This window comes from Colletotrichum lupini, chromosome 8, assembly GCF_023278565.1.
Source record: "Colletotrichum lupini chromosome 8, complete sequence".
Lineage (NCBI taxonomy): Eukaryota > Fungi > Ascomycota > Sordariomycetes > Glomerellales > Glomerellaceae > Colletotrichum > Colletotrichum lupini.
In genome coordinates, this window is record NC_064681.1 from 979,947 (window position 1) to 1,002,029 (window position 22,083).

A 22,083-nucleotide genomic window follows, 5' to 3' on the forward strand; every position below is an offset into this window, starting at 1 on the left:
TTTTTACCTTATTTTGGTTGTTCAGCGTCCCACCTCACCCTCATCCTCCCTCCTTCAGCCCCTTCAGGCTTTGCTCGAGAGTGAGGTCTTGATTTCTTTTCCTTCACCGCCCAAGCCTTATTCCTTTCATCTTTCCACACCTTTCTTTCTGACAACCTCCCATCGACAGATTTCCATCAGTCACTGTACGGTGATTTTCAGCTGCTTTCTTGGGCCGGTCTGCCTCCCAGCAGTAAGAGTGAGTTGTTTCCTTCTCTGCATATCCAGCGCATTCCACCATCCGTCGGATCTTCATCGCACTTCTTTCTTGACGATGAGGTTTCTTCTGGTCTTTTTCGTCTGTTCCTGAGCTGTAGATTGAGCTCAGAGAAGCGACGAAGGCTTTCCTAGGCAAAAACGCTTACACTCTTTCGGGATCCTTGAGAAGTCACTCTCATCATCGATGAGAGACTCACTCGCTTTGCTTCTGCCAATTTCTCCCAGCTTGCCAAATTTGCGAGACTTGGTTCTGCGTTCACCACCTCACTCTCTTCACCTCGTGTGCCCTTGCCTTTCCTGGCGCTCTCTGCTCTCACCTCTACAAGTCACTTGTTCTTGCCTTGTCTCTCATCCCCAGGTCCTACTCGCCTCTTTTCATACTTTCACCTGGCGTCGGTTCTCAACGCTACTCACATTGGCTGCGCAATCACTAATCGCATACTTCTAGAGCACTTACTGTTATCACACGCATTCACCACATATACTGCCATCAGTACCCCTCACTAGCATCATTCTTGTTCTTCCTGTTCTCAGCAAGGATTACGCCTAAGTGTTGCTCATCATGGTCTACTCTCAGGTACCTAGTATGAAGGGCAAGGAGAGACAGCAGCAGCGTCGAGTGCGTAACAGCGTCCTCCAGTTTGCGTTCAGGCCTCGCGCCGTGCCGGAGACTGTTGTTGAGACAGAGACTGCCATGGAGAATGGCGACCACGACAGTGAGCCTGGTGGTGCCCGCCTCGATACTGATCCTTTCGGTCGCAACCAGCAGGGCCAGAATCATATCTTAGCCAGCTCCAGCCTCAACCCTTCTTCCTCGCCTTGGGTTCCCAACTCCTCTCAGGCTCAACAGACCACTAGCAAGGTATATATACTAAACATCTCGAAACTCTCTTATCAGCCTTGTTTCGATCTAACACTCACATCCAGATTGATCAGCCCGAGATCGCTGAGCTTGACGGTACTCCTCAGTATATTGGCGCCAACGGCAAGATCCAGGGCCGTTCATCGATTCCCGCTCAGAACTTTGGATCCAGCTCGAATGGTGCAGTTTCATACTTGAGTGGAACAGTCGGAAACAACTATCGCGTTGCTCTCCCGAAGATGGCTATCCAGGCGAACCACGGCCAGCTCACCGGCAGCTCCTCCATGGGCAGTTTGGGTATCCAGATCCCTGTCCGCCAGGACATTGGTGGATTGCTCTATGGCCATGGCGACAAGGAAGTCATCGATCTGACTGGTGATGATATTAGTTCCGGCAGCGATACTCCCAAGGCAAAGGGTGTTGGTAACAGTGGTCTCATGACGGAGCCGCGCAACTTCGCTCCACGTACCATGAACCACCTTGGAGCGCCTCCCAAGTTCAACTTGATCAAGATCAACAACGGCGCCGATGCCCCTGCTTTGGTCACTCAAGACCCTTTCGTGTCTTCCGCTTCGCAAGTTGGCGCTATTCAGCCGTCTGTGCCTGTGTTTGGCTCGCAGATTGACACTACCCACTTGCTTGCGACTGGTCAGATCCCTTTCCCTGCCGCGACAGGCGACACTCTGCACTTCGACAATCTCCCTCGCGATGACGATGAACCGTCCATCCAGAACGATATCAACAGCCAGATTCCTCAGCTCAACTCAACCAACGGAGGACATGCTGCCAACGTTCAGAACGTGCCTGCCCGGCCGGTGGGATTGTCTCTGCCGCAGCCTCCTCAGGCCCTTCCTCTTGCCGGGAACAGTGCGGCAATCGTTCCTTATCAGGCTTCTCATCAGGCTTCTCATCAGGCTTCTCATCAGGCTTCTCATCAGGATACTTTCCAGCGTGGTTACCAGCTCCAGGAAACAGTCGCGACTTATGGTGACGCTGTTTCTGACTACATCCGCGCTCAGCGATCGACGCAGCTGAACCGCCTCACCGGCGGTCCCACGGGTCGACCTACCTCGAATGAGGCTATGCATCAAGTGAACTTCCCGTTCGTTGAGCCTCCCCCCCGTGCTTCCCACTTCATGGTTCGCGGCGTCATCAAGATTGGCAACGTTCGTTCACCCAATATCCTACTCATCGTTATCATTGGCACTGACACATAACCAGATTCCTTTCGTCACTAACCGCTCCGAGATCATTGCGATCCTGGGTCGCAACTCCCGTATGCTCAATGACACTGATGAGCCTGTTCATATCATCATGGAGCGTGTCACTGGCAAGACCACTGACGCTTACGTCGAGTTTCACACCCTGGAGGATGCTTCCAAGGCCGTTGAGAAGCATCATCAGAACCTTGACCGTGGTCGTGTCACTCGCATTGGCCAGCGCCCTGTCGAGATCGAGCTTTCCAGCCAAGCTGCTCTCATGAAGGACCTGTTCCCCAACGCCAGGGGTGTGTTCTGGGCCGGTCTTCACCCCCATGTCCTCCCTGACAACGACCAGGAGCCTTGGGACAACTTCAAGGGCTTCGTGTCCAACGAAGAGATGACCATGCTGGTCAAGCATGTCGAGGTTCCCCACCGTGTAAGTCTCTTCATCTTGACGTGCTCATGAGCCTGTGGCTAACTATTCTAAAGTCACCCTTTTCGAAGGAGTGCCCGCAGCGTCCGTTCGAGTGCCTCATCAGCACCCTGACCAAGTTCCCTTGGCAGATGAAGGGCCACGTCACTGTTCAGCAGCGTCATGCCATGTACAAGGCCACCTGCGATCTCCTCCGCATCCTCGTGGGCAACATTCGCGACAAGCGCGACGAGGTCAACCTTACTCATCGTCTGTGCAAGCGAGTCGTCGCTGCGGCAATGCGCTGCGAGGGCTTCTCGATTGCCCAGAAGGACGATATTGCCTTCATTGTCAAAATGAGTGAGATGGAGCAGCGTTCCTTTGGCCAGCCGCGCTTTGCCGAGAGCTGGCGCCACCTCTATGTCCTGGTTCCCAAGAATGGCGTCCCCTTGGATGTCATCGAGGTAAGTTATATCCCTATTCCGCTTATCTTCACATTGGAATGATGGTATGGGAATGAGAGAGTCTGGAGCTAATCAGTCATCTCTCGCAGTGGTACATTGCCCTCATCCGCGAGGAGACTATTCGCTACCTGGAGATGCAGTCTTTCCAGGAAAAGTGCAAGACGTGCACCATCGGCGAGGCCACTGACGGATACTTTGGCTTCTTCTGGCGCGAGTTGAACCTTCGTGTTGGACCTGAATTCGACCACATTTCTCTTGCAACTCTTGCCATGCACGAATACCAGACACTCGAGACGATCATCCGCCGCGCCCTGACTCCTTCTATCGGTCACTAATGTCGACATACAACAGACCTGGGAAACAAGGCAAGGCAAAAATGGGGTGCTGAGATGGCTTCAACTGATGAAAGTTGGCACATGGCTTCGGAACTTCTCCTTTTAGCTCTGCTTATCTGCACTTTCACGTTTACGGCACTTGGCTTGAAGAAGTGAGCCATTTCGCCCCCATGGTTTTTGCATCATGCCTTTTGTTTCTTTGGCTTTCTATCCTTGGGAGTTTGGACGAGTCAAGGACAGGATGGAGGGCTCGGAAAATCAGGATGGTGTCCGTTGGTTTGTCGCACGCTGACATCTGGAAACTATGGATGTTTCTGGGTTTCTTTCACAGATGGGGGATGGGCTTCTGAAATTACCTTAGTGAGATAGGGGTTCGAGTGGTTGAAATTCTCTATACCCGATCAATAAGACCTCTAGAGCAGTTCTCTATAACTTATTGGTACACAGCCGTTGTCACTCCTTTTGTTGTTTTCTTTGTTCTTGACGGATTGAAACATTCCCGTCAAAACCGTCGTTGGGGCACAACGTCGGATAGGCTGGCGTAAATTTCGCGTGGCGCGCAGACGGCGTAATGGCGTTAAAGAGCTGACTGGGTGATGGCAACTTAAACGTCCCGTTCGTGCAGTTGAGGTTGAAGTTGGCGAGTGGGGCGCCTTAGTCAGCCTATCCCAGACACGGGGACTCTTGGGCTGATGGGCCAGTCACAGTACCGCGAAGGGGGAGTGGAGAAAGAGTGCACTAAAAGCTGCAGGTACCGCCTAGACCTGGAGCGGCATCGCCCAGCATCGTGCGGCAGCTGGTCCATCAGTCCTGCACGCGGCAGCGCAACCTGCCCTGCCCCAGGGGAGTTCGATAGGGCGACCGCTCAGTGCGCATTTTGGCAGTTTTGTTGGCGGGAAAGCACCTACCTCACCTGAGGCACGGACCAGCGGAGCGGAGCCCTTTCTATTTTCTCCGTCGTGCCTTCCTTTCGCAAGGTTCGTTATTTGGACGGTACCGGAGGGTCGTTTGGGAGATCACCGAGGAGATATTCGTAGTATTTTCTTGGGGCCTGACGCTTGCACTAACTTGGAAAACCCGACTCAATGGTCTGCGGCAAGGACAAGAAGGACAAAAGACCAAAAAAAGCCCCTGAAACATTTTGACGACGCGGGCGGACAGCTGGCTTAACGGCATTCGGCGGCGGCTGATTATGGCGGGGCACATTGGTACCGGAGGTTGGAAGATCGGAGGTAATTGGGAGCCCTGGGGGGTAAAGGGTTTAATGAGATATCCGTGTTGATGGAGAGGCTTCGCATCGATCGTGCTGCCTTGAACTCGACCAGCCGTCTTGTGGCCCAGGTAATGCTCTTTCTGCTCAATCCATATCACAGCATATCGAAGCACCACAGACTTTGAGGTTACATCGGTCCATCGATCATTGATGAGGTTGAGTGACTCGAGTAGTGTAAACTTGCGGCGTGGTGTACAGTAGGGATGGCTTGTCAAGGCAGTGGTCCTTGCTCAATTTTGCAAGTTTCCAACGAGGAAAATCGGTATCAAACGTAAAAACCAACAACAACAAGTGCCTTACTTAGTTCACGAGTGACGAAGCTTCGTTGGACGGGACAAGACTTGGAAAAAGGAAGAAACAACTAGGAACAAGGAAGTTCTGGACAAGGAGTTTACATGTCAGGACTGTGACCCCATCCAAGCTCCGTCGAAACAGAGGGCGCAAATCACCTGTGAAAAAGGGGGTCCATCTCCACTCCACTCTCCCGTCTGCACTGGCCAGGACTGAAGCCCAGCCCAGCTGAGATTGTTTCTGGAGATGCGAGTCTGGAGTACGAATACCTACCTTACTACGTAGTGAGTGGCAGTAGCGGCGGCATCATCTTCATCAAGAAAACATCACTGGCTGGATGGGTTGATACCTCGAGTTTCCCCGGAAGCAACGCACGGAGCACTCAAGACGGGTGAATGGCAACGGCCTGGCGTGAACCATGACAGGTGCCTCACTCTTAGGTAGAATAAGGTAGGTACCAGGGCTGAACTTGTAAATAACCCAAGGGAAGGTACTACCTACCTTACCTTAGATGATGATGGGAGTAAGGATGAGAGTGACCCTTGGTTCTTGGAACATGAGGTGGACTGGGTGACTGGCCAAGGTACCTTCCCGAGGCAAGGAAGGTTCATTTTGGGTTCCATTGCTCTTTCCCGTTGCCGTTGCTGCCACAACTTGTCGTTGCCGCTTCGTGTGGTGTGTGTGGTCTGTTTGCTGCTGCCACTTTCCGTCTCCCACCAGATTCAATTGCTTTTAGTACCCGAGCGCACCTCGTACCTTCCTTCCATTTGCAATTCCTGCGTACCTTCCCTTTCATATTCCCAAACTCTCTCTCCCTCTCTCTCATCGTACCTACATATTATACCTACCGCCTGGCCTGCCTGCCTACCTGCCTGATCATCCAACAATACATTCACTTTCAAAGGGGAAAAAATAATACCTAGTCACCCCAACAGACCGGGACAGATACCACACACGCGCACACCCGCACGCTACCTTACCTTACACACACTCTCGCACACACCTGAGGCAACTTGACGCGACTTTGCAGCAAGAGGGGCTGGGGCAGAAAAACCGGCCTGAACTTTTTTTCTTATCATCTTATTTTTCCGAGCGAAAAGACGCCAGCCAGGAGCTGTCACTCTCGGAAATTTCACCCTTCACTTCCCACAGTCATTCCTTGACACCCTCTCACTTTCACTTTCACTCTCAGACTCATCTCACTCACGGAATTTTCTGATCCCCATCATGTCTGCTCAGACCACCGACACGCCCGTCGCGGCGCCTGCCCCTGCTGTTGCTGCTGAGGCGCAGCCGGCCGTCGCTGCACCTGCCGTAGAGCCGACTTCGGTCGACGCTCCCGCGCCCGCCGCCGTTGCTGATGCCACCCCTGAGGTCAAGCAGGAGCAGAAGACTGAGCAGCCCGCTGCTGCTGCTGCTGAGAAGACGGAGGACAAAGCTGATGAGAAGGCCGGCGCTCCTGCTGCCGAGAAGCCCGTTGAGAAGGCCCAGACTCCCCTGTCTTCGCTCTTTGAGAAGCTTCCCACCATCTTGGCTGAGGCCAAGCACAACGAGATGTGGGGTGTGCAGCTCTCCGACGACACTCACGTTCCCACCACCGTCGTCCTGCAGAAGTTCCTTCGCGCCAACGACGATGATGTCTCCAAGGCTGCTGACCAGCTCCAGAAGGCCTTGATTTGGCGTCGTGACACTAACCCCGGCAAGCTTCTTGATGAAGTCTCCTTCGATGCAAACAAGTTTGGCGATCTCGGCTATGTCACCACCCACAAGGACGCCCAGGGCAAGGAGATGATCATCACCTGGAACATCTACGGGGCCGTCAAGGACAAGAAGGCCACCTTTGGCAACGTCGATGAGTGAGTGATAGCCCGAGAAAATGAGATTCCCTGTATCGCATGAAGTAACGTTCGACTTACACAACTGAATAGGTTCATCAAGTGGCGCGCTGCCCTTATGGAGCTCAGCGTCCGCAAGCTTAATCTCGACAAGGTCCAGACCGCCATCCCCGATGGCGGCGAGGACCCCTACCAGATGATCCAGGTTCACGACTACCTCAACGTCAGCTTCCTTCGCATAGACCCTGCCGTCAAGGCCGCCTCCTCTGAGACGATTAGAATCTTTGCCATGGCCTACCCTGAGCTTCTCGTCCATAAGTACTTCGTCAACATCCCCGCGCTCATGGGCTGGGTCTTCAAGGCGATGAAGGTCTTCCTCGCTCCCAAGACCATCGCCAAGTTCCACCCTCTCGGCTATGGTTCCGAATTGGGCGGAGAGCTCCCGGCCTACAAGGACTCGCTCCCCAAGGACTACGGTGGAAACGCTGAGAGCATCAAGACCACCGGCCAGACCGTCAAGTTCGCAGAGGCTGAGGCCCCTGTCGAGAAGCCCGCGGCTGATGCTACTGCTGCTCCCGTCGTCGCCGCGCCTGTTGCAACTGAGACCCAGCCTACCGCCGAGGCTCCCGCGGCTGTCACCGCTGAGACCCCCGCTCCCGCAGTCGCTGTCAGCGAGCCTGCCGTCGCTTCTGAGCCCGTCAAGGCTGCTCCTGCGGCCGCTGAGGCTGAGAAGACCGAGGTGCCCACCGTCGCCGACTTGAGCATCAATGACAAGACTGAGGCTAAGGAGGAGGCCAAGACTGTTGCTGCCTAAAGGATAACTTGATGGCTTGCATGGTTTGATTCTCTATTCGTGGCTTTTTTTCCTTTTGTTACATGCCTTTGAATCTGCGGGCTGAACCTCGGGTGGTTTTCGCGAGAACATGAGAATGATGTTGTCGCAAGAGATCCATTGGGTTTCTAGGCATCCATGGTTTGTTCGCTCCATCCCCAGTAGAGGCATGGCAGAGTCCTTGGTTTGCCCACTGCGTTTTCTCCTTGCGTTCATGCCATAATACCCTTCTAGTGTGTGTTTGTGGCGTTGTCAATTCGAATTCAATTTTTTCGATCGAAGACAGGAAGGAAAGAAGGATCAGAACAGAGAGACTAGCAGGAAAGGATGGGAATGTCTCCTCTTTAATACCTAGGTTAGGAAGAAGAATAAAATCAAATTCGACAGTTCAAACCTGCGGGAAACTTGAGGGTGTTAGAAATGTGCAAAGACCGACTGACTCGAAGAAAGGAGAGCTCCATCTAGAGTGAAACCGCACAGCTTTCCCTTGCCCCCTTCTGCTTCTTCGTCTTGCATGTTTGGCAGCCTGTCGGCCGAGTGCATGGATACCTATCCTCGAAGAGTGTGGTGATTGTGCCGCCGGGTGGTTTGCGCACCTACCTGCCTTGTTCGACCCGCATCCCGGGGGGTTTAAGCAGCGGCATTTCAAGCAAGGTAGCAAGTAGCACACTCACGTATTCCGCGATGCTTAACTGCAGAACACTACGGTTATATGGTTTTCAGCCCACGTTGGGAAGCACCTTCGACGAGTCTTTCCAGATGAATATTCGACCGGTTCTACTTCACCTCGAAAGGTGCGCAGTACCAAATGATGGGGATCTGAACTCGGTCATGAGTCCTCGAAGTGCCAAACGGTATTGTAGTCTATCTCACGAATTTTGCGAGGTTCTGACCGCAGTTATTTAGCGGTGCTCATGTCCTGTCAAATTGATCTCATTCGTCGATGAGTGCGGTTATCGTCGCGGGCATTGTTGTTTGAATTGTATGTTTCCAATAGGATGCTATTGAGTGCAGCACCACTAGCAGACCTACTCTCAATCCAGCGCGAACCAAACCAAGCAATTTGTAAACTGCTTACTGCACCATATATTTCTTCATCTTTCTGATCTATGCGTGATGTCGGTTTGCATTTCATGCCCCGTGAGGGCATTGGCGCCTTGGTCACCAACGGACGTTCCGAGCCTCGATGTTAGAATCAACAGTAGAGCTGCCCTTTCCGAGAGTAATTCTCAAGAAATAGTGACTGAGAAGCATACAATCACTCGAAAATAACTCTTCAAGGTTGTCTACACTGTCATGATAGTGTCGTTTTGGTTGTAGATCCGAAATAGATTAGCCCCGAGTGGTTCCCAAGTGTGACGTGATTCGGGAATCCTACTATGCCTATCTCACCATTTGAGCCTGCCACTCAGAGTTCATGATGATGAACCTGACCGTATATAAGGCAGACTGATAGCTTCATCTTTGAAAGTTATCATAAATGGTAATCATTAGTACCATAAGCAAGTCATTGTTGTTTGTTAGTCAGATACATCTTATGGCCAGAGCTAGAGTCCATGTTAGGAGTGTTTGCTTGCGGACCCCAACCAGTCGAATCCACATGGGTGTCCCAATATGGCGAGTGGTCGAGACGAGGAGGAGGATGCAAGTATGGTGTGGTGTTGCCCATCATGCCTGTATCGGGGCGAGGCTCAGAGCAGCAGTACGGCGGTGGCGCCGGCGATTGAGGCAAAACGCAGGAGTTGGTCCGAGAAGATACAAGCAACACAACCAGATGACACTTGAACCTTGCGTTTTCAACGACACGAGGATCATGAGCAAGCTCAATTTTGCAAAACCGTAAATCGATGGATTGGTTGCTGGAGGTTGTAAGATTGTGATGGAGCCGACTTTGGTTGTTTCGGCTTATCCGGCCGTGTAGTTGACTAGACCGTAAGTCAGCAGGATGAATGATCCGATGTTCAGGGAGTATGTACAAGTGGAGGAGAGGCAAAGACGAGAGTGAGAATAGGACTGGATGAATGGAGAAGAGAGGAGACACACACACAGAGAGAGTCCCGTGTACGCACACGCAACACAACACGGACCGAACAGGGTTCTGTTTACCTTTAGAGGTTCCCCAGCCCAAAACGAACGAGGCCCGAAGAGAGGCCAGGTCACGTCCATCCATCCGCATCCAGAGACGACGGAATCTCCATGTTCTTACTCTCTCACTGTTATTTGCCCCTCTCCGTCTGAATCACATCCACTTCCCATATTCTCGGTAGATTGTGTACATGTCTCATGTACACACTCTATGATATTGAAAGTCACCAAATCTACGCAAGACCAGCGCCAGTCGAGACCGACCAAAGTCAGACAAGAGACGCACAAACTAAAGCAGAAGTGAAGAAGCGCGGCGGCGTATGCTGGCCCAACACACCAAGGCAAGCCTTCCCGCGCTGGTTCTTTCACAAGGGGTACAAAGGTCAGCAAGGCCCCGTTCCTCACCTCAGCGTCTCTCGTTTATCCAGAAGCACCTCTCTCGCCTCTTGCTCCCGTCTTCCCCGTCTCTATCTCTTTTTTGCCCTCTCATTTTCCAGCATTTGCGTGCGTTGGCTCTCTCGACTACGTCTCATACAAATCCAAGCCCGAACTACTGGGTTCGATTTCTCTTACACCTTCCCTGTGTTGACTTTTTGCAATTCAGTCAATCCTATCGCTCTCTGTCTCCGCAAACGGTGAAGAGGAGAGTCGACAGAGCCGAAACCTAACGGACATATTCGTCAAGTACTCAGAGTTAGGTGGCCAAGGCAGGCCGCAAAGTCAAGCAGAATAGCCAGCGGCAGCCAGACCGATAGAGCAAGCAAATCCATCAATCAACAACCGCCGGTCAAACCACCTTGATCCATCCATTAAATCAATCAAATCAGTCGCGTCCCCACTCCCCACGCTCTGCCCGTGTCCTCAACACGACACTGGATAACCTGACGGGACGGAAGCTCCCTCAAAGCCATCCTCCTTTGCCAACCCATCACATCCCACCATCCGCACCAATTCCTCCTTTCACCTACTTCCTTACCGCAAGGTACCCTAACTTACCTTAGACTCCGTGTCTTTGTCTCATCCCTCCATCTCACCCTACCTTACCTTGCCACACCACACACACACACACTACACTCCACCTCACTTCCTGCTTTCCGGCTTATCACGACTCACCCTCCAGCGCTACAGCTTCTCACGCGCTTTTACCAGGAATTGAACCGCGCTTATTCAAAGCAATATCGAAAATCCATCTTAGAATTTCCAACAAACCCCAATCGTCCAATTGTCCAATACAGACTTCGGAACTCGGGAACAACTTTTTGACTTAACCAATTTTTATTCGGGCTCCCTTATTCCCTCATCTTTCCCCCTTTTTACACTCCCTCCGCTTGTCAAGGTACTCGACTGAAGTGCGCTTTGGTTTGCTACGGCACAGAGTACTTCGTCTGCCAAATACCCTCGCAAACTACCTTCACCTTATTGCCACTCAATGCCCGGCCGGTAAGGTGAGAGCTAAGAGGCAGCGAACGAGCCAATTCTGCGTGCCTGGGGAGACGGTTTCCGCACACACCCCGGTCTAATCCCTCTCCTTGGCCTTTTTCGTGTCTGGAACTTCTCTGGACCTCCCACCCCCAACTTTCTTCCCACCTCGCAACACACGCACACTCTATTTTGGAACGCGTCGCATCTCCCCTCTACCGACCTCCAAACACGACATAAACGACGCAAAAGTTCAAAATCGCGTCGAGACTGGGTATTTTCGCCCAATATGTCTCTCCTACACAGCGATAGCGGCTTGCTTTCCGCTCTCGCTACTGACTCCTCCTCCAACATCGCGTCTTCCAGCTCCACGCCTCCCACCAGTATATCCGATGTTGCCAGCCAGGCCTCAGAGGGCCCCAAATTAGACGACATCCCCATCATTCTCGAGACCGAAACCATTATCGAGACCGAAATCGAGGCTCAAATCGAAATCCCTGCGGATGCCATTCCGACTCCCGACCCTGCACCCGAAACGCCCTCGGAGCCCCAACCCGCAGCGCGCCCACGTCGGTCTTGCTCCGGCAAAGGTGTATACAACCTTTCAAAACTCAGTGGCACGGCGAACCGCGGTCACCGCCGCTCCAAGGGTGATATTGTCGCTGCTGACCGGCGCCGGACCATTTCTGGCGAGACGCTTGTCAATGGCGGAGCCAATACGGACGAAGTGGCGCGTGTCGCTAGCAACCTTGTCCGCGACGGCATTGACGCGTTGGACCTCCAATGGTCTGTTGGGGCTCTCAAGACACCGCGTGCGAAGAAGATTACTACGGAAAAAGCAGCAACGTCGCGGATTACTCGTCACACGGCGCGTCTTATCGGAACCCCTGTCGAGACTCTTGCGACTAAAGTCTCCAATCTCGGCAAGCGGAGTCGCAAAACCTTCGAGAAGAACATGTCCAAGATTCCCCGCGAATTGCGCCGCCTGCAAGACACCAAGGAGTTCACCGGCATTGACGAGAAGCCTGTCATCAGAACGGTCTGGTCTAATGGAAAGCTCGTGATCTTGGACGAAAATGGCAACATCCCCGCGCCACCGGCCAAGAAGGCCAAATCTGAGCCGCTCGAGGCCAAGAAAGAGGAGGTAGAGGAGAAGGCCGAGAAGGCTGCCGACGCCCCCTCCAAGAAGACGAAGCGTCACAAGAAATATCTCGATCGTGGACTGTATGCCGGCCAATCGGCTCCGTCTGATTTGACCAAGGGGCTGTCGATACCTGAGCAGAGAAAGCTTGCGCAAACACCGGAGCTCAAGGACTACGGTCGCCCCAACAAGGCCCTTCCATTGCCAATGTTTAATGGACTGCGCCTGTTGCTCAGCGGTCGCGATTTCAAGCTCCCCTTTGATGTTTGCAATCCTTTGCCGCCTGGCCAGCCGAAGCCCGACGACTTCCGCAAGATGACAAAGAGTTAGATTCCCATCGCCGCTAGCTGACTCCCCTCACTGACCTTGATACAGATCGTTTCGTTGGCGATTCTCTGAGCCTGTGGAAGAAGACGCCGCACTTCATCGACCAGTCCAAGTGCGTCTGCAAACCCGAGGACGGATGCAGTGAAGACTGCCAGAACCGAATCATGCTGTACGAGTGCGACGACAAGAACTGCAACGTGGGCCGGGAAAACTGTACAAACCGCGCCTTTGCCGATCTTCAAGAGAGAAAGGCAGGTGGTGGCAAGTATCGCGTTGGTGTCGAGGTCATCAAGACGTCAGACCGTGGCTACGGCATTCGCGCGAACAGATGCTTCGAGCCGAACCAGATTGTCATGGAGTACACCGGCGAGATCATTACTGATGAGGAATGCAACAACCGCATGGAAACCAAGTACAAGGATAACAAGGTGGGTAAAGACCTAGTCAACTTTGACGCCCAGCAGAGCTAACCGTATCACCAGTGTTACTATCTCATGAGCTTCGATCAGAACATGATTATCGACGCCACGACCGGTAGCATCGCTCGCTTCGTCAACCACTCATGTGCTCCCAACTGCCGCATGATCAAGTGGATTGTCTCTGGCCAGCCCAGAATGGCGTTGTTCGCGGGGGATAAGCCCATTATGACGGGCGAGGAACTCACCTACGACTACAACTTCAGTCCGTTCAGCGACGAGAATGTTCAAAAGTGTCTCTGCGGCGCGCCGAACTGTCGAGGGATCTTAGGGCCTAAGCCTCAGGAAGTCAAACAGCCCAAGCCTCCCAAGTCGACTATCAAGGCTGTCGTCAAGAGCGCTGTCAAGGCGAGCAAGAGAAAGATCGAAACGATGATTGGCGACGAAGAAGACGGCGGCTCCGCAAAGAAGCGCAAGATCAAGGCCGCCAAGGGAGTGAGACGATCACTATCCTCGACCGGTCTGCTCACCAAGGCTGCTTCCAAGGGCGCGGCTACGGTTAAGAGACGTGTGTCGGCCATGGCAATTCTCGGCGGCACCAGCAAGACGAGCACCCCGGTGAAGTCGGCCAAGGGCACAAAGGCGACTCCGGCGAAGACAACAGCGAAGAAGGCAACCCCGAAGAAGTCGACTCCGAAGAAGTACACGGCTCCCAACCCCGCGCGCAAAGCTACCGCAGTCCGTAAGTCGGGCTCCGGAAAGATGCTCAAGACGTACGGAAAGGTCTCGCCCAAGAAGCTGAGCAGTCGTGCGCCGAGCATGACGTTCGTGGCCGCGGGAGCAGAGAACGAGGAGGAACTTACCCCGGAGAAGAGCAAGGGCCAAAAGCTTCACAGAAGTCTTAGCAAGGCATCTCGCAACGCACTGGAAGAGCTCTCACGCGGTTCCACGATCCGTCTCGTAAGCCCTGAGCTTGTGAGCCCGGGGGCCACGATCACAGCCCGGCAAGATTAGGCGAACCTGTGGCGAAGTCTGAGCCACACTGCATGAGGCATTCACGATGCCTCATTCATCATATTGAATCTTGACGTCGACAAACGAGGGCGGCACGGATGAGTTTGGCGTTGGCAAGGTGTTTTCGGTCATTCAACAGGCGAAACGGAGGCAAGGCATTGTACATTACGGGAATCGAGGGAAGGACGACATGGTACAGGGGAGAGACGAACGAAGAAGTGACGAAAGGGGGGGGAGGCAATGAGAGACAAGGACGTCGAAGCTTCTGGGACGGACATCGGTCTCTGCCTAAGAGTTGGGCATTCTCGCTTCTCCCCTGCGATATCTGGCTGCATACGTTTTATCGGAACTGGGGGACTTCATTGCCAGTTGCAGAGAGGGTCTAATCATCTTTTTTTTTACTTTTTTCCTCCTCAGACGGTGGTCAGCAGCAGCAGTTTTAGGCATATTTTATTTTTAACTGGCATGTTACAACTTTCTTCCGTCCATTGCTTCTCGAGTAGGCGAAAAGACGCTAAGTTTGATGATGACGCGAGGTGTGACTTTTAACGACAACCAATGGATTTATTCTCCAGCATTTCGTGACTAGCGTGAGGTTGAATTCGTTGACCGAGCCTAGTCTGTCAGGCTGCACGCGCTGGTTGAGGTCAGAGGGGTGGTGAGAGAGCGAGTATTTTCATCCGGGTAAGAAGGTGAGGGAGGGAATCGAAGAGGTGAGGCGGTGATTGGGTGATGTTTATGACCAATAGACACACCGAGGTGGACTCGCCGGTCAGGAGAGAAAGGTACGTACCGAGTAGCTTTGGAATGGAACGCTGCATGGACCTTTTATTTATGTACTCCCGGGCGGCGGGACCCATTTCTCCCCTTGGCCTTCCGCCTACGACCTCTGGGCTCTGAGACTGTGACAAAGTCGTGGGCGGGCCTGTGGCTGCCCTGTGCTGAGAATAGTTCCAGAAGCCTGCCTAATTAGATAGGCATTGGGAAACTGCAACCTCGGGCGCTGTGGCGAAGCGACAAACAGCAAACGGCGCTGGGGAACAGCCGTTGGGATGAGGTTGGCCGCTGGCGTTCGCGGTACTACGGTTTCGCGACGAGTTGGATGAGGTGACTGATTCTGTACTTTTCTTTTTGCTTTTTGGACGTCGCCAGTCACTTCGCTCTCGACTACCAAGGCGTCTTGGTCTAGGGTGGAGTCTTGTTTCTTGTTCCCGTCTTTTCTGCCTCGTCGGACGGTATCGGGCGGCCCGCTACGGTTTCCTAAACATGGCTATTGTTTTCTCTGTGCTTATTTGTTCTCTAAACTTGGCTTGCAAAAGGGTTGCACTCTTGGCAGACGGACGTGGTCATCACAGGCAGGCGGCAGGACGAGGTGTGGCGGCAACACGCCGGGTCTTACTCCGACGACAGCTGAAGCGAAACACTTATGGTGTGGCTTGTTGTGGCTAACCCACCTACCTACCTTACCTTACCTATTGGTAGGTACAAGTAGGTATGACGGGCAAGGGGGAGTAGAGCCCCATACCGTCTGCCCGCCCGTCTGTAAAGTGGGGCCGTTAGGGACACCTGATTGACGGTGAAGGGAGATCACGCTTTTGGCTCGCCGAACACTGACTTTACCCGGCCGGTGTGTTTCTTCCGTTCCTTTTGTCAATGTCATTCCTCTCCCGCCAATAAAAAACCCAGGGCAATCAGCTTCTACCGGTAGCGCTCTTGCTTTGGGGTCATCGATTCGCCGTTTAGGAATGGGGAAAGAAGAGCCTCAATTAGGTATCTGGTCATACGCGCCACTTTGACCCAACCAAACAACGGCTGGATTGCTCCGCCACCCACTCTGCATTTTTTGAGCCGCATTTCCTTGACTACCTTGGTACCCCTCCATGATCATTGCTTTCCACTCGTCGTGTGTTTCTCAACTACCTACCTACTTTCGGGAAAGGCAGACTTCGACTCCCTTTCCGCAACCGCGGACGGTGCTTCACGACCACTGAAACTGACACTCAGTTGCTCAATTCCGCACCTGCGTACTTACGAACATGCGCCGCTGCGCTACTCAGTACCTTTTAGCCCCTCACCGGGAGCCTAGCTCCTGGATCAAGTGGGGCCGAGGACACTGTCATCCTTGAGCTTCACCTTCCCAATTACCACGACATACCTACCGCAGAGTTGCAACTTTTTCTACACGAAAGCACGAGGCAACCAGCGCTAAAGGTACGAGCCACCTTCGATATCCACTTTTTTGGTCGGATGCTTTGCTTTACATTTCCAACTTGTTACAAAAATCCAAAAACTTGATTCATTCGCTATGCCTGAGTTCTCGCCCTGAGGCTAAGTCTATCTAATTTCTATATTGTCTCGATGCTGTGGAGGGGTCGCTTCTTGTGTGTTGAGTGGTTGTTAATGAACGAGTGGCTGTGCCCGACCAGCGGCTGCCTTTCTTTCCTTTCCTGTCATTCTCCGTCTTGCGTGTTTTTCGTCCTTGTGGTCCTTGTAGCGGCACCTTTTCCCCTTCCTGCTGTCTGAAGGTTTCTTGTCTGTTAGTCGCTATTGCGACTGCTGGCGTTGAAGTTGAAGGACGTTTCGTCCAAGGCGCCAGTCATGGGTGGGGTCCTGCCAGATCCAGCAGGTCATAGTATGACGAGTGCCATCGAGAGAGGGTTCTGGTCTACGAGATCACTTGTTAGTCTCTGACAAACGTCTTCAAGGCCAGTGCCATGTTAAGAGACTCAGACTCACTTATCGACCAGTCGGAGTCCTGATCGTCGTTGTCGTGCACCCAGAGCACTTCTGGTGGTAGCAGTAGGGACAGTAGGCATCGATCTTGCAGTTGAGCGGGCCAGAGGAGCAGTTGTGCTGAGAGAGGAGAGTTGGTTAGCAAAAGGACGAGACCAAGTGACGAAGAGCTGTGCGACTCTGAACTTACGCAATACCAGACGGTGATCTTGACGGTGGTGGGCTTGGGCATGATGGGCGTGCGTTTGGAAAGCTTAGCAAGTGTATGAGCTGATTTGACTGCTGTCTGTTGTGGTGCTAGTGTAATGCGCCTGGTTCTGATGTGTTTGTATGTTTGAGTTGATGATGCTTCTTCTGTTTCGTCTTCGAGATGAAGGGAATTCGATGGGCTTATAACCTGTTCTGTTGAGGCAACAGTTGCAAGTGTAATTGGAACAGTCCCATGGCTAGGAGTCGCGCGAGTGCGCATTTCCCAATTCCCTAGTTCGCAAACCTCGGTGAGTATCAAGCATCTTTGTGGTTTGCACGCTTTTTTCGCGTAGAAAAGTCTCAATGGAGCACTCTGGGGCTGGGTTTTTTTTTTCGGCTTCGCCTCCCTCCCCGTCAACTCGGTATACCTACACTTTCATGAATTCCGCTTCCCACTCCAATCGTTTTCCAAGTTGGCCTTGGCCTCATCCCGAAGAATGCCTATCTCTGTTTGACTCTTCCAAGTTGCCTCGCTGTGTAAGAGTGGCCGTTTTCCGTTTCTCTTTCATCTTACAAGACATTACATTACGGTGTACTCCGCCACACCGATTGGTCTCGTCGGTATCAGAAAACTTGACCGAAGCTCACTTTTCTACCAATGCTACGCAGACCGGAACAGCCCTGTCTTACAGACTGAGGACTCTCTCCCTTTATGGAATGTACATTGGCTGTTGTCGAAGTCGGTCTGACGACGTTTCACAGTACCTGTCACCCAGTCACCGGATGAAGGCGCTTCGAGTCAAGATGTCATCGAGTGACCATTACTGGCTTTGAAGGGCATGTTCTCAGGCGGATCTTGACATATCATACTGGCAGCAACGCCCGGTTGACCGCAGAGTGCTGCGCAGAGAGTTTCTCTTTTACATGACGTCGAATTACGACACGAGGAGGCCGCCACTCTGACGTACCATTACGAGGCACACTACGACAAGCACGAAGAGTTTCGTTTTCCGAAGTCCAGTTTGCAGTTGCAATCCTATTGCTGGGCCGATCATGGCATATGATCGCTCTAGTTCTCAGGCGTCTATGTACATGATATTGCATTGCCCCCGTCGTGCCCATAAACCCCCCATGCCAATACCCGGTCTCTCCCATGCCTTACCACCACGTCTCCTACAGCTAAAAGACATCCACGCAGACACTCGTGTCCAAGACAAATCACGCCCGCTCAGTGATCAACACGCTGGCGGACTATTTCGACCGTGCAATTGCCGCAGTATTGGTGTCCGCAGCCGGGGTTGGTACAGAACACGACAATCTCAGGGTTGTATGGTCCTTGTCTACAGTGGTCCTGGAAGCAGAGGCGTGTTAGTCGGAGCATGTCGTGGACGACCCAAGATGAGCAGGGATGGTGCTGTCACTTACACAGTACCAGACCTGGAACTCGATATACTGCTTCTTGCTGCTAGGACTGCTGCCGTGGGACTTTCCGCCGCCGCGGCCCTTGGAGCCTGAGCTCTTGTGGTGAGCCATTGTTGATGCTGATATTTGATGTGGTTGAAAGAGATGACTGAAAGTCTGAGAGTGATGCAGCGGTGGTATTGGTAGTGCTTGATGAAGTTTCTGAAAACCGATGCTGGTATCGAGGGAATCACTTGAAGCTTTGTGAGTGCAAGCAGCTTCTTTTATGTCCTCGGATTCGGTCCTCTTCCTCAACGAAGCATTTGTAAATCCTCACATCCTTACATCCTCAATATCAAAATGCGCGCAGTTGCGCAGCTAGCTTCCTCTGTATTTCCTTGAATCAAGAGTCACAAATCGCAGATGAGCAAGTAGCAATCCTCGATTTTCCTCTTCCTCAACCATTTTCCTCCGAGGCTTGGCTTCTTGCGCCACCTCCCCGGTGACAATTACATGTTCTCCTCTTCCTCAATACCAATCGTTCCCAAGGTGGGCCTCGCGCGCCTCTTTTTTCCTCACGTATTTTCCTCATATCTCCTCCCGGTGTTTCAATCAACGTATTACAATGGGGACCGATTTCTCGCAAAGTCAAAGTTGGCCTCATGGTCTCATAAAAAGAAAGAACCGTTCGGTAAATAGAGGTGTTACCGCCGGTCTTTTCGCTTTACACTCGGTGACCCGGGGGCGTACAGTTATTCTTGGCCTCCCCTGTGGCGTCACTGCCGCCTCCGACGTCGCCCTTCCCGGGTTCCCGGTTGAAAAGGCACCCTTCATTTCAAGGGTGGTTGGAACGTTGTGTATGTCGTGCATCATGGCCTGCATGGCGGACCACCACCACCACGACCCCTCTCCCGAGGCCGCGGGGTGGGAGACCTCAAGGTATGCGCGAGGCACAACGTTCGCCACGAGGCACCCTGGCGCCATTCCCCAACGTAGTATCTTACCCCTACCCAGGGACTTTTTTGCATTTTCATAAGAGAGCCTAACTTGCTCCCATCACCCCTTCCCCTCTAAAGTCGACCGCGCACGAAGCGAGGCAGCAAGTACCGAGACACGGCCGCGGCATCTCAGAGACACACACCCCCCCTATCCCGCCTTTCAACCAACGCCCTTTGCTTACTCGTAAAGCTCACAGCCCCGAAGCCTTGGTAGCCAATAAAGATGACGGGGCTTTTCATGGGTCTCCCTGAACCGCACTCTGGGCCGCATGCAGGTCCTTTCATGTGATTTCCAAGGTTCCGCGAATCCTACTGTGAGGTTGATGTGACGACGGGCCTCGACGAGGCCCCATTACATGTTCCCCCAAACTGAGGAACGAATCATGTCCTTTGAATTGAAAGCTTTCAGGGCATTGGCTACTTTACGAGACTGCCTTGAGGTGGGCCTCGAGGTGTTTGTGGTGGCTCATCGGACGGACCATGCTCGGATTGGTGTTCTAATAGGAGGTCATGAGGTATGCATACATCACAATGTCTAAAGGGAGATGGAAAAAGCTATTGGCATTGGAGCTCTATTGGCACGATGAATAGGTAGGCGGCATTTTGGCTTCCCTCCCGAGGGTGCCTTGAGTGAGTGGTTTTTCAAGTTCTCGGGCAAATGACGTGATATTACTCGTCACTGTTCTGAGAGAATTGCGCCAACGTATGATGAACAATTTCAACAGCTACATGGCTCGCTGGATGTAGGCAATCCAAGTGACATGTGACATATCCACGTGAACCTCGGAAGAGACCGGTCGTAGTTGAATAGAAACGTTGCCCGGTGCTCAGAAGGGCACCGCGTTGGCTTACATCGGGCCTATAGTCTAGTCTCATCCACGGATGTGACATTTCCAGTACCCGAGTTACGAATTACCATAAGCAAACAAGGCATCCAAGTTGCTCTGTCTTTTCATTACGTGAAGCTTAAAGGAATTGTTCTTGTCTGTGGCCTGTAACTGCAATGCAGTTTCTGTGGAGTCGGGCTTCGCCACACTTGATCAACTTACACTCCAATCGGTATTGTCCACTGCCTGTTTGGCATTTAACCCCATGAATTCACGGCATTGCATGGTTCGAAAGAGATTCTAGACTTTCAAAAGGCCGAGTAACGTTGCAAAAACGAAAACAGAGATGAGTCCATTGAGGAGGATATGTCGTGAGACTTTCTAGTCTAGTATCTAGCAAATGACTTGCGTCCTAGACCCCTCTAATACATAGAGAAACATCCAATGAAAAGACAGTAGTGAGCGAGGAAGCTGTACGTCGTACCCAGTCGGTATCCTAAACAAAAGAGATAAAGCCCAATCAAACAGTCGATCCGGCCTAGGCCCCCTAGCAGGTCGCATGCCTGTATTGTGAGTCAGGTGAGAGCGACTAAAAAGGACACAGCAGTAGATCCAGCCAATGAAAGACAAAGGAAATCTAAGTAAGTGGGAGCGAATCGACAACTTCAGACCAAACTTCATCCACCCTCAAACACAACTCCGAGTGAGCGGAACGGTTTACACCACCCCGGGAAATACTCCTGTTGCTCCCCGCATCGTGCATTGTGCTTGACCAAGGGGGTTCAAAGTAAAGTACTTTCGAATGATTGTGTGTGCCGTGGGTAAGTTGGTGGAATTTGCCGCTGCTGCTGCTGCTGCGCTGGCGTGGAGAAAGAACGAAGCATCGCTGAAGGCGACTATCGTACTCTGCGAGTCTGAACTTGGCAATAGGTGCAACGTCTGGTTTGGCATGATGGGCAGTAGTCGATTTTCGTGGTCATTCCAGAGTCACCGCACTGGCACTGCTCAATGTCAATCATTGCGTGGGAGAAGTGATGATGGATTGATTTTGACTTACACACGTCCAGACCTCGACGTAAGTCTTAGATCCCATTGTGGTGGGTTGAGTGATCGCGCGAAGAGATTGGGGAAAAAAGTGGGAGATTTCTAGAAATATCGGAGAGAAGAGTAGTAGATTCTTAGATGAGTATATCTAGCAGATGCTTAAGAGGAAGTTGAAGGCGTTGATGGTGTGATGAGACGACACTTGTATCTCAGGAATCAATCCATCTCTTTATACTTCCAAAACCTCAAAATCAAGTCCCACGTCCCCTCGAGCGTATCGTCCGCAGAGTCCCACTGACATTACAATCGACGGCTGTGTCGAGAAAGCCTGGCCAAGGCAATGAAATTGTTGACCAACGAGGTTTCAAGCCACCGTACAAAAGTCACTAGACATTTCTTCACGGGAAGCCTTAATCGGTGACAGGGCCAACGTGAATGAGTCGTCTTGGTGGAGACTCCTGTCGTCGAGCTGGTGCCCATCGTGGCTGTTCCAGAAGGCATCCTGCTTGCCTCGGCGAAAGTTGGCGCAGTGACGAGTTCACACTCCATAACGCGACGTCGAAGACCACAACTGCGCCTGCCTATCAAGACACCTCCAGACGATTGGTATGTAACGTCTGCCCTAGTAGGTCCCGTACAGGTGTTTCGATATCCAGAGCGGTGATTCGAGGCGATGCTACGGTATGTCCCAGTGCAGGCAGATAGGAACACCTACGGTGGGTGAT

The 22,083-nt window shown here is 52.5% G+C and overlaps 8 protein-coding genes across 8 annotated transcripts; 5 read left to right on the top strand and 3 right to left on the bottom strand.

The window, feature by feature from the left end:
- Positions 1 to 820: 820 nt before the first annotated feature.
- CLUP02_14792 (uncharacterized protein) lies at positions 821 to 3,533 on the top strand (the record flags this gene model as incomplete). The annotated part of the gene is made up of 5 exons (XM_049293718.1): positions 821 to 1,120; positions 1,186 to 2,286; positions 2,342 to 2,758; positions 2,812 to 3,198; positions 3,288 to 3,533. 5 exons carry the CDS (start codon positions 821 to 823, stop codon positions 3,531 to 3,533), a joined length of 2,451 nt encoding a protein of 816 aa, XP_049150864.1.
- Positions 3,534 to 6,324: 2,791 nt separating this feature from the next.
- CLUP02_14793 (phosphatidylinositol transfer protein sfh5) lies at positions 6,325 to 7,746 on the top strand (the record flags this gene model as incomplete). The annotated part of the gene is made up of 2 exons (XM_049293719.1): positions 6,325 to 6,953; positions 7,026 to 7,746. The coding sequence occupies 2 exons, from the start codon at positions 6,325 to 6,327 to the stop codon at positions 7,744 to 7,746; spliced, it is 1,350 nt and encodes a 449-aa protein (XP_049150865.1).
- Positions 7,747 to 7,779: 33 nt separating this feature from the next.
- Positions 7,780 to 9,962, bottom strand: CLUP02_14794 (uncharacterized protein; the record flags this gene model as incomplete). The annotated part of the gene is made up of 12 exons (XM_049293720.1): positions 7,780 to 7,994; positions 8,205 to 8,290; positions 8,365 to 8,466; positions 8,546 to 8,583; positions 8,638 to 8,675; positions 8,797 to 8,871; positions 8,934 to 9,055; positions 9,173 to 9,220; positions 9,297 to 9,689; positions 9,741 to 9,777; positions 9,834 to 9,862; positions 9,925 to 9,962. The coding sequence occupies 12 exons, from the start codon at positions 9,960 to 9,962 to the stop codon at positions 7,780 to 7,782; spliced, it is 1,221 nt and encodes a 406-aa protein (XP_049150866.1).
- An 85-nt stretch (positions 9,963 to 10,047) lies between these two features.
- CLUP02_14795 (uncharacterized protein) lies at positions 10,048 to 10,488 on the top strand (the record flags this gene model as incomplete). The annotated part of the gene is made up of 1 exon (XM_049293721.1): positions 10,048 to 10,488. One exon carries the CDS (start codon positions 10,048 to 10,050, stop codon positions 10,486 to 10,488), a length of 441 nt encoding a protein of 146 aa, XP_049150867.1.
- Positions 10,489 to 11,557: 1,069 nt separating this feature from the next.
- CLUP02_14796 (SET domain-containing protein) lies at positions 11,558 to 14,166 on the top strand (the record flags this gene model as incomplete). Its single annotated transcript, XM_049293722.1, has 3 exons — positions 11,558 to 12,734; positions 12,785 to 13,164; positions 13,219 to 14,166. 3 exons carry the CDS (start codon positions 11,558 to 11,560, stop codon positions 14,164 to 14,166), a joined length of 2,505 nt encoding a protein of 834 aa, XP_049150868.1.
- Positions 14,167 to 16,703: 2,537 nt separating this feature from the next.
- Positions 16,704 to 17,131, bottom strand: CLUP02_14797 (uncharacterized protein; the record flags this gene model as incomplete). Its single annotated transcript, XM_049293723.1, has 3 exons — positions 16,704 to 16,776; positions 16,863 to 17,019; positions 17,086 to 17,131. 3 exons carry the CDS (start codon positions 17,129 to 17,131, stop codon positions 16,704 to 16,706), a joined length of 276 nt encoding a protein of 91 aa, XP_049150869.1.
- Positions 17,132 to 18,316: 1,185 nt separating this feature from the next.
- On the bottom strand, positions 18,317 to 18,621 carry CLUP02_14798 (uncharacterized protein; the record flags this gene model as incomplete). Its single annotated transcript, XM_049293724.1, has 2 exons — positions 18,317 to 18,439; positions 18,514 to 18,621. 2 exons carry the CDS (start codon positions 18,619 to 18,621, stop codon positions 18,317 to 18,319), a joined length of 231 nt encoding a protein of 76 aa, XP_049150870.1.
- Positions 18,622 to 20,758: 2,137 nt separating this feature from the next.
- CLUP02_14799 (uncharacterized protein) lies at positions 20,759 to 22,082 on the top strand (the record flags this gene model as incomplete). Its single annotated transcript, XM_049293725.1, has 7 exons — positions 20,759 to 20,772; positions 20,843 to 20,884; positions 20,984 to 21,071; positions 21,141 to 21,389; positions 21,572 to 21,740; positions 21,799 to 21,987; positions 22,051 to 22,082. 7 exons carry the CDS (start codon positions 20,759 to 20,761, stop codon positions 22,080 to 22,082), a joined length of 783 nt encoding a protein of 260 aa, XP_049150871.1.
- Between the last annotated feature and the right edge of the window lies 1 nt (position 22,083).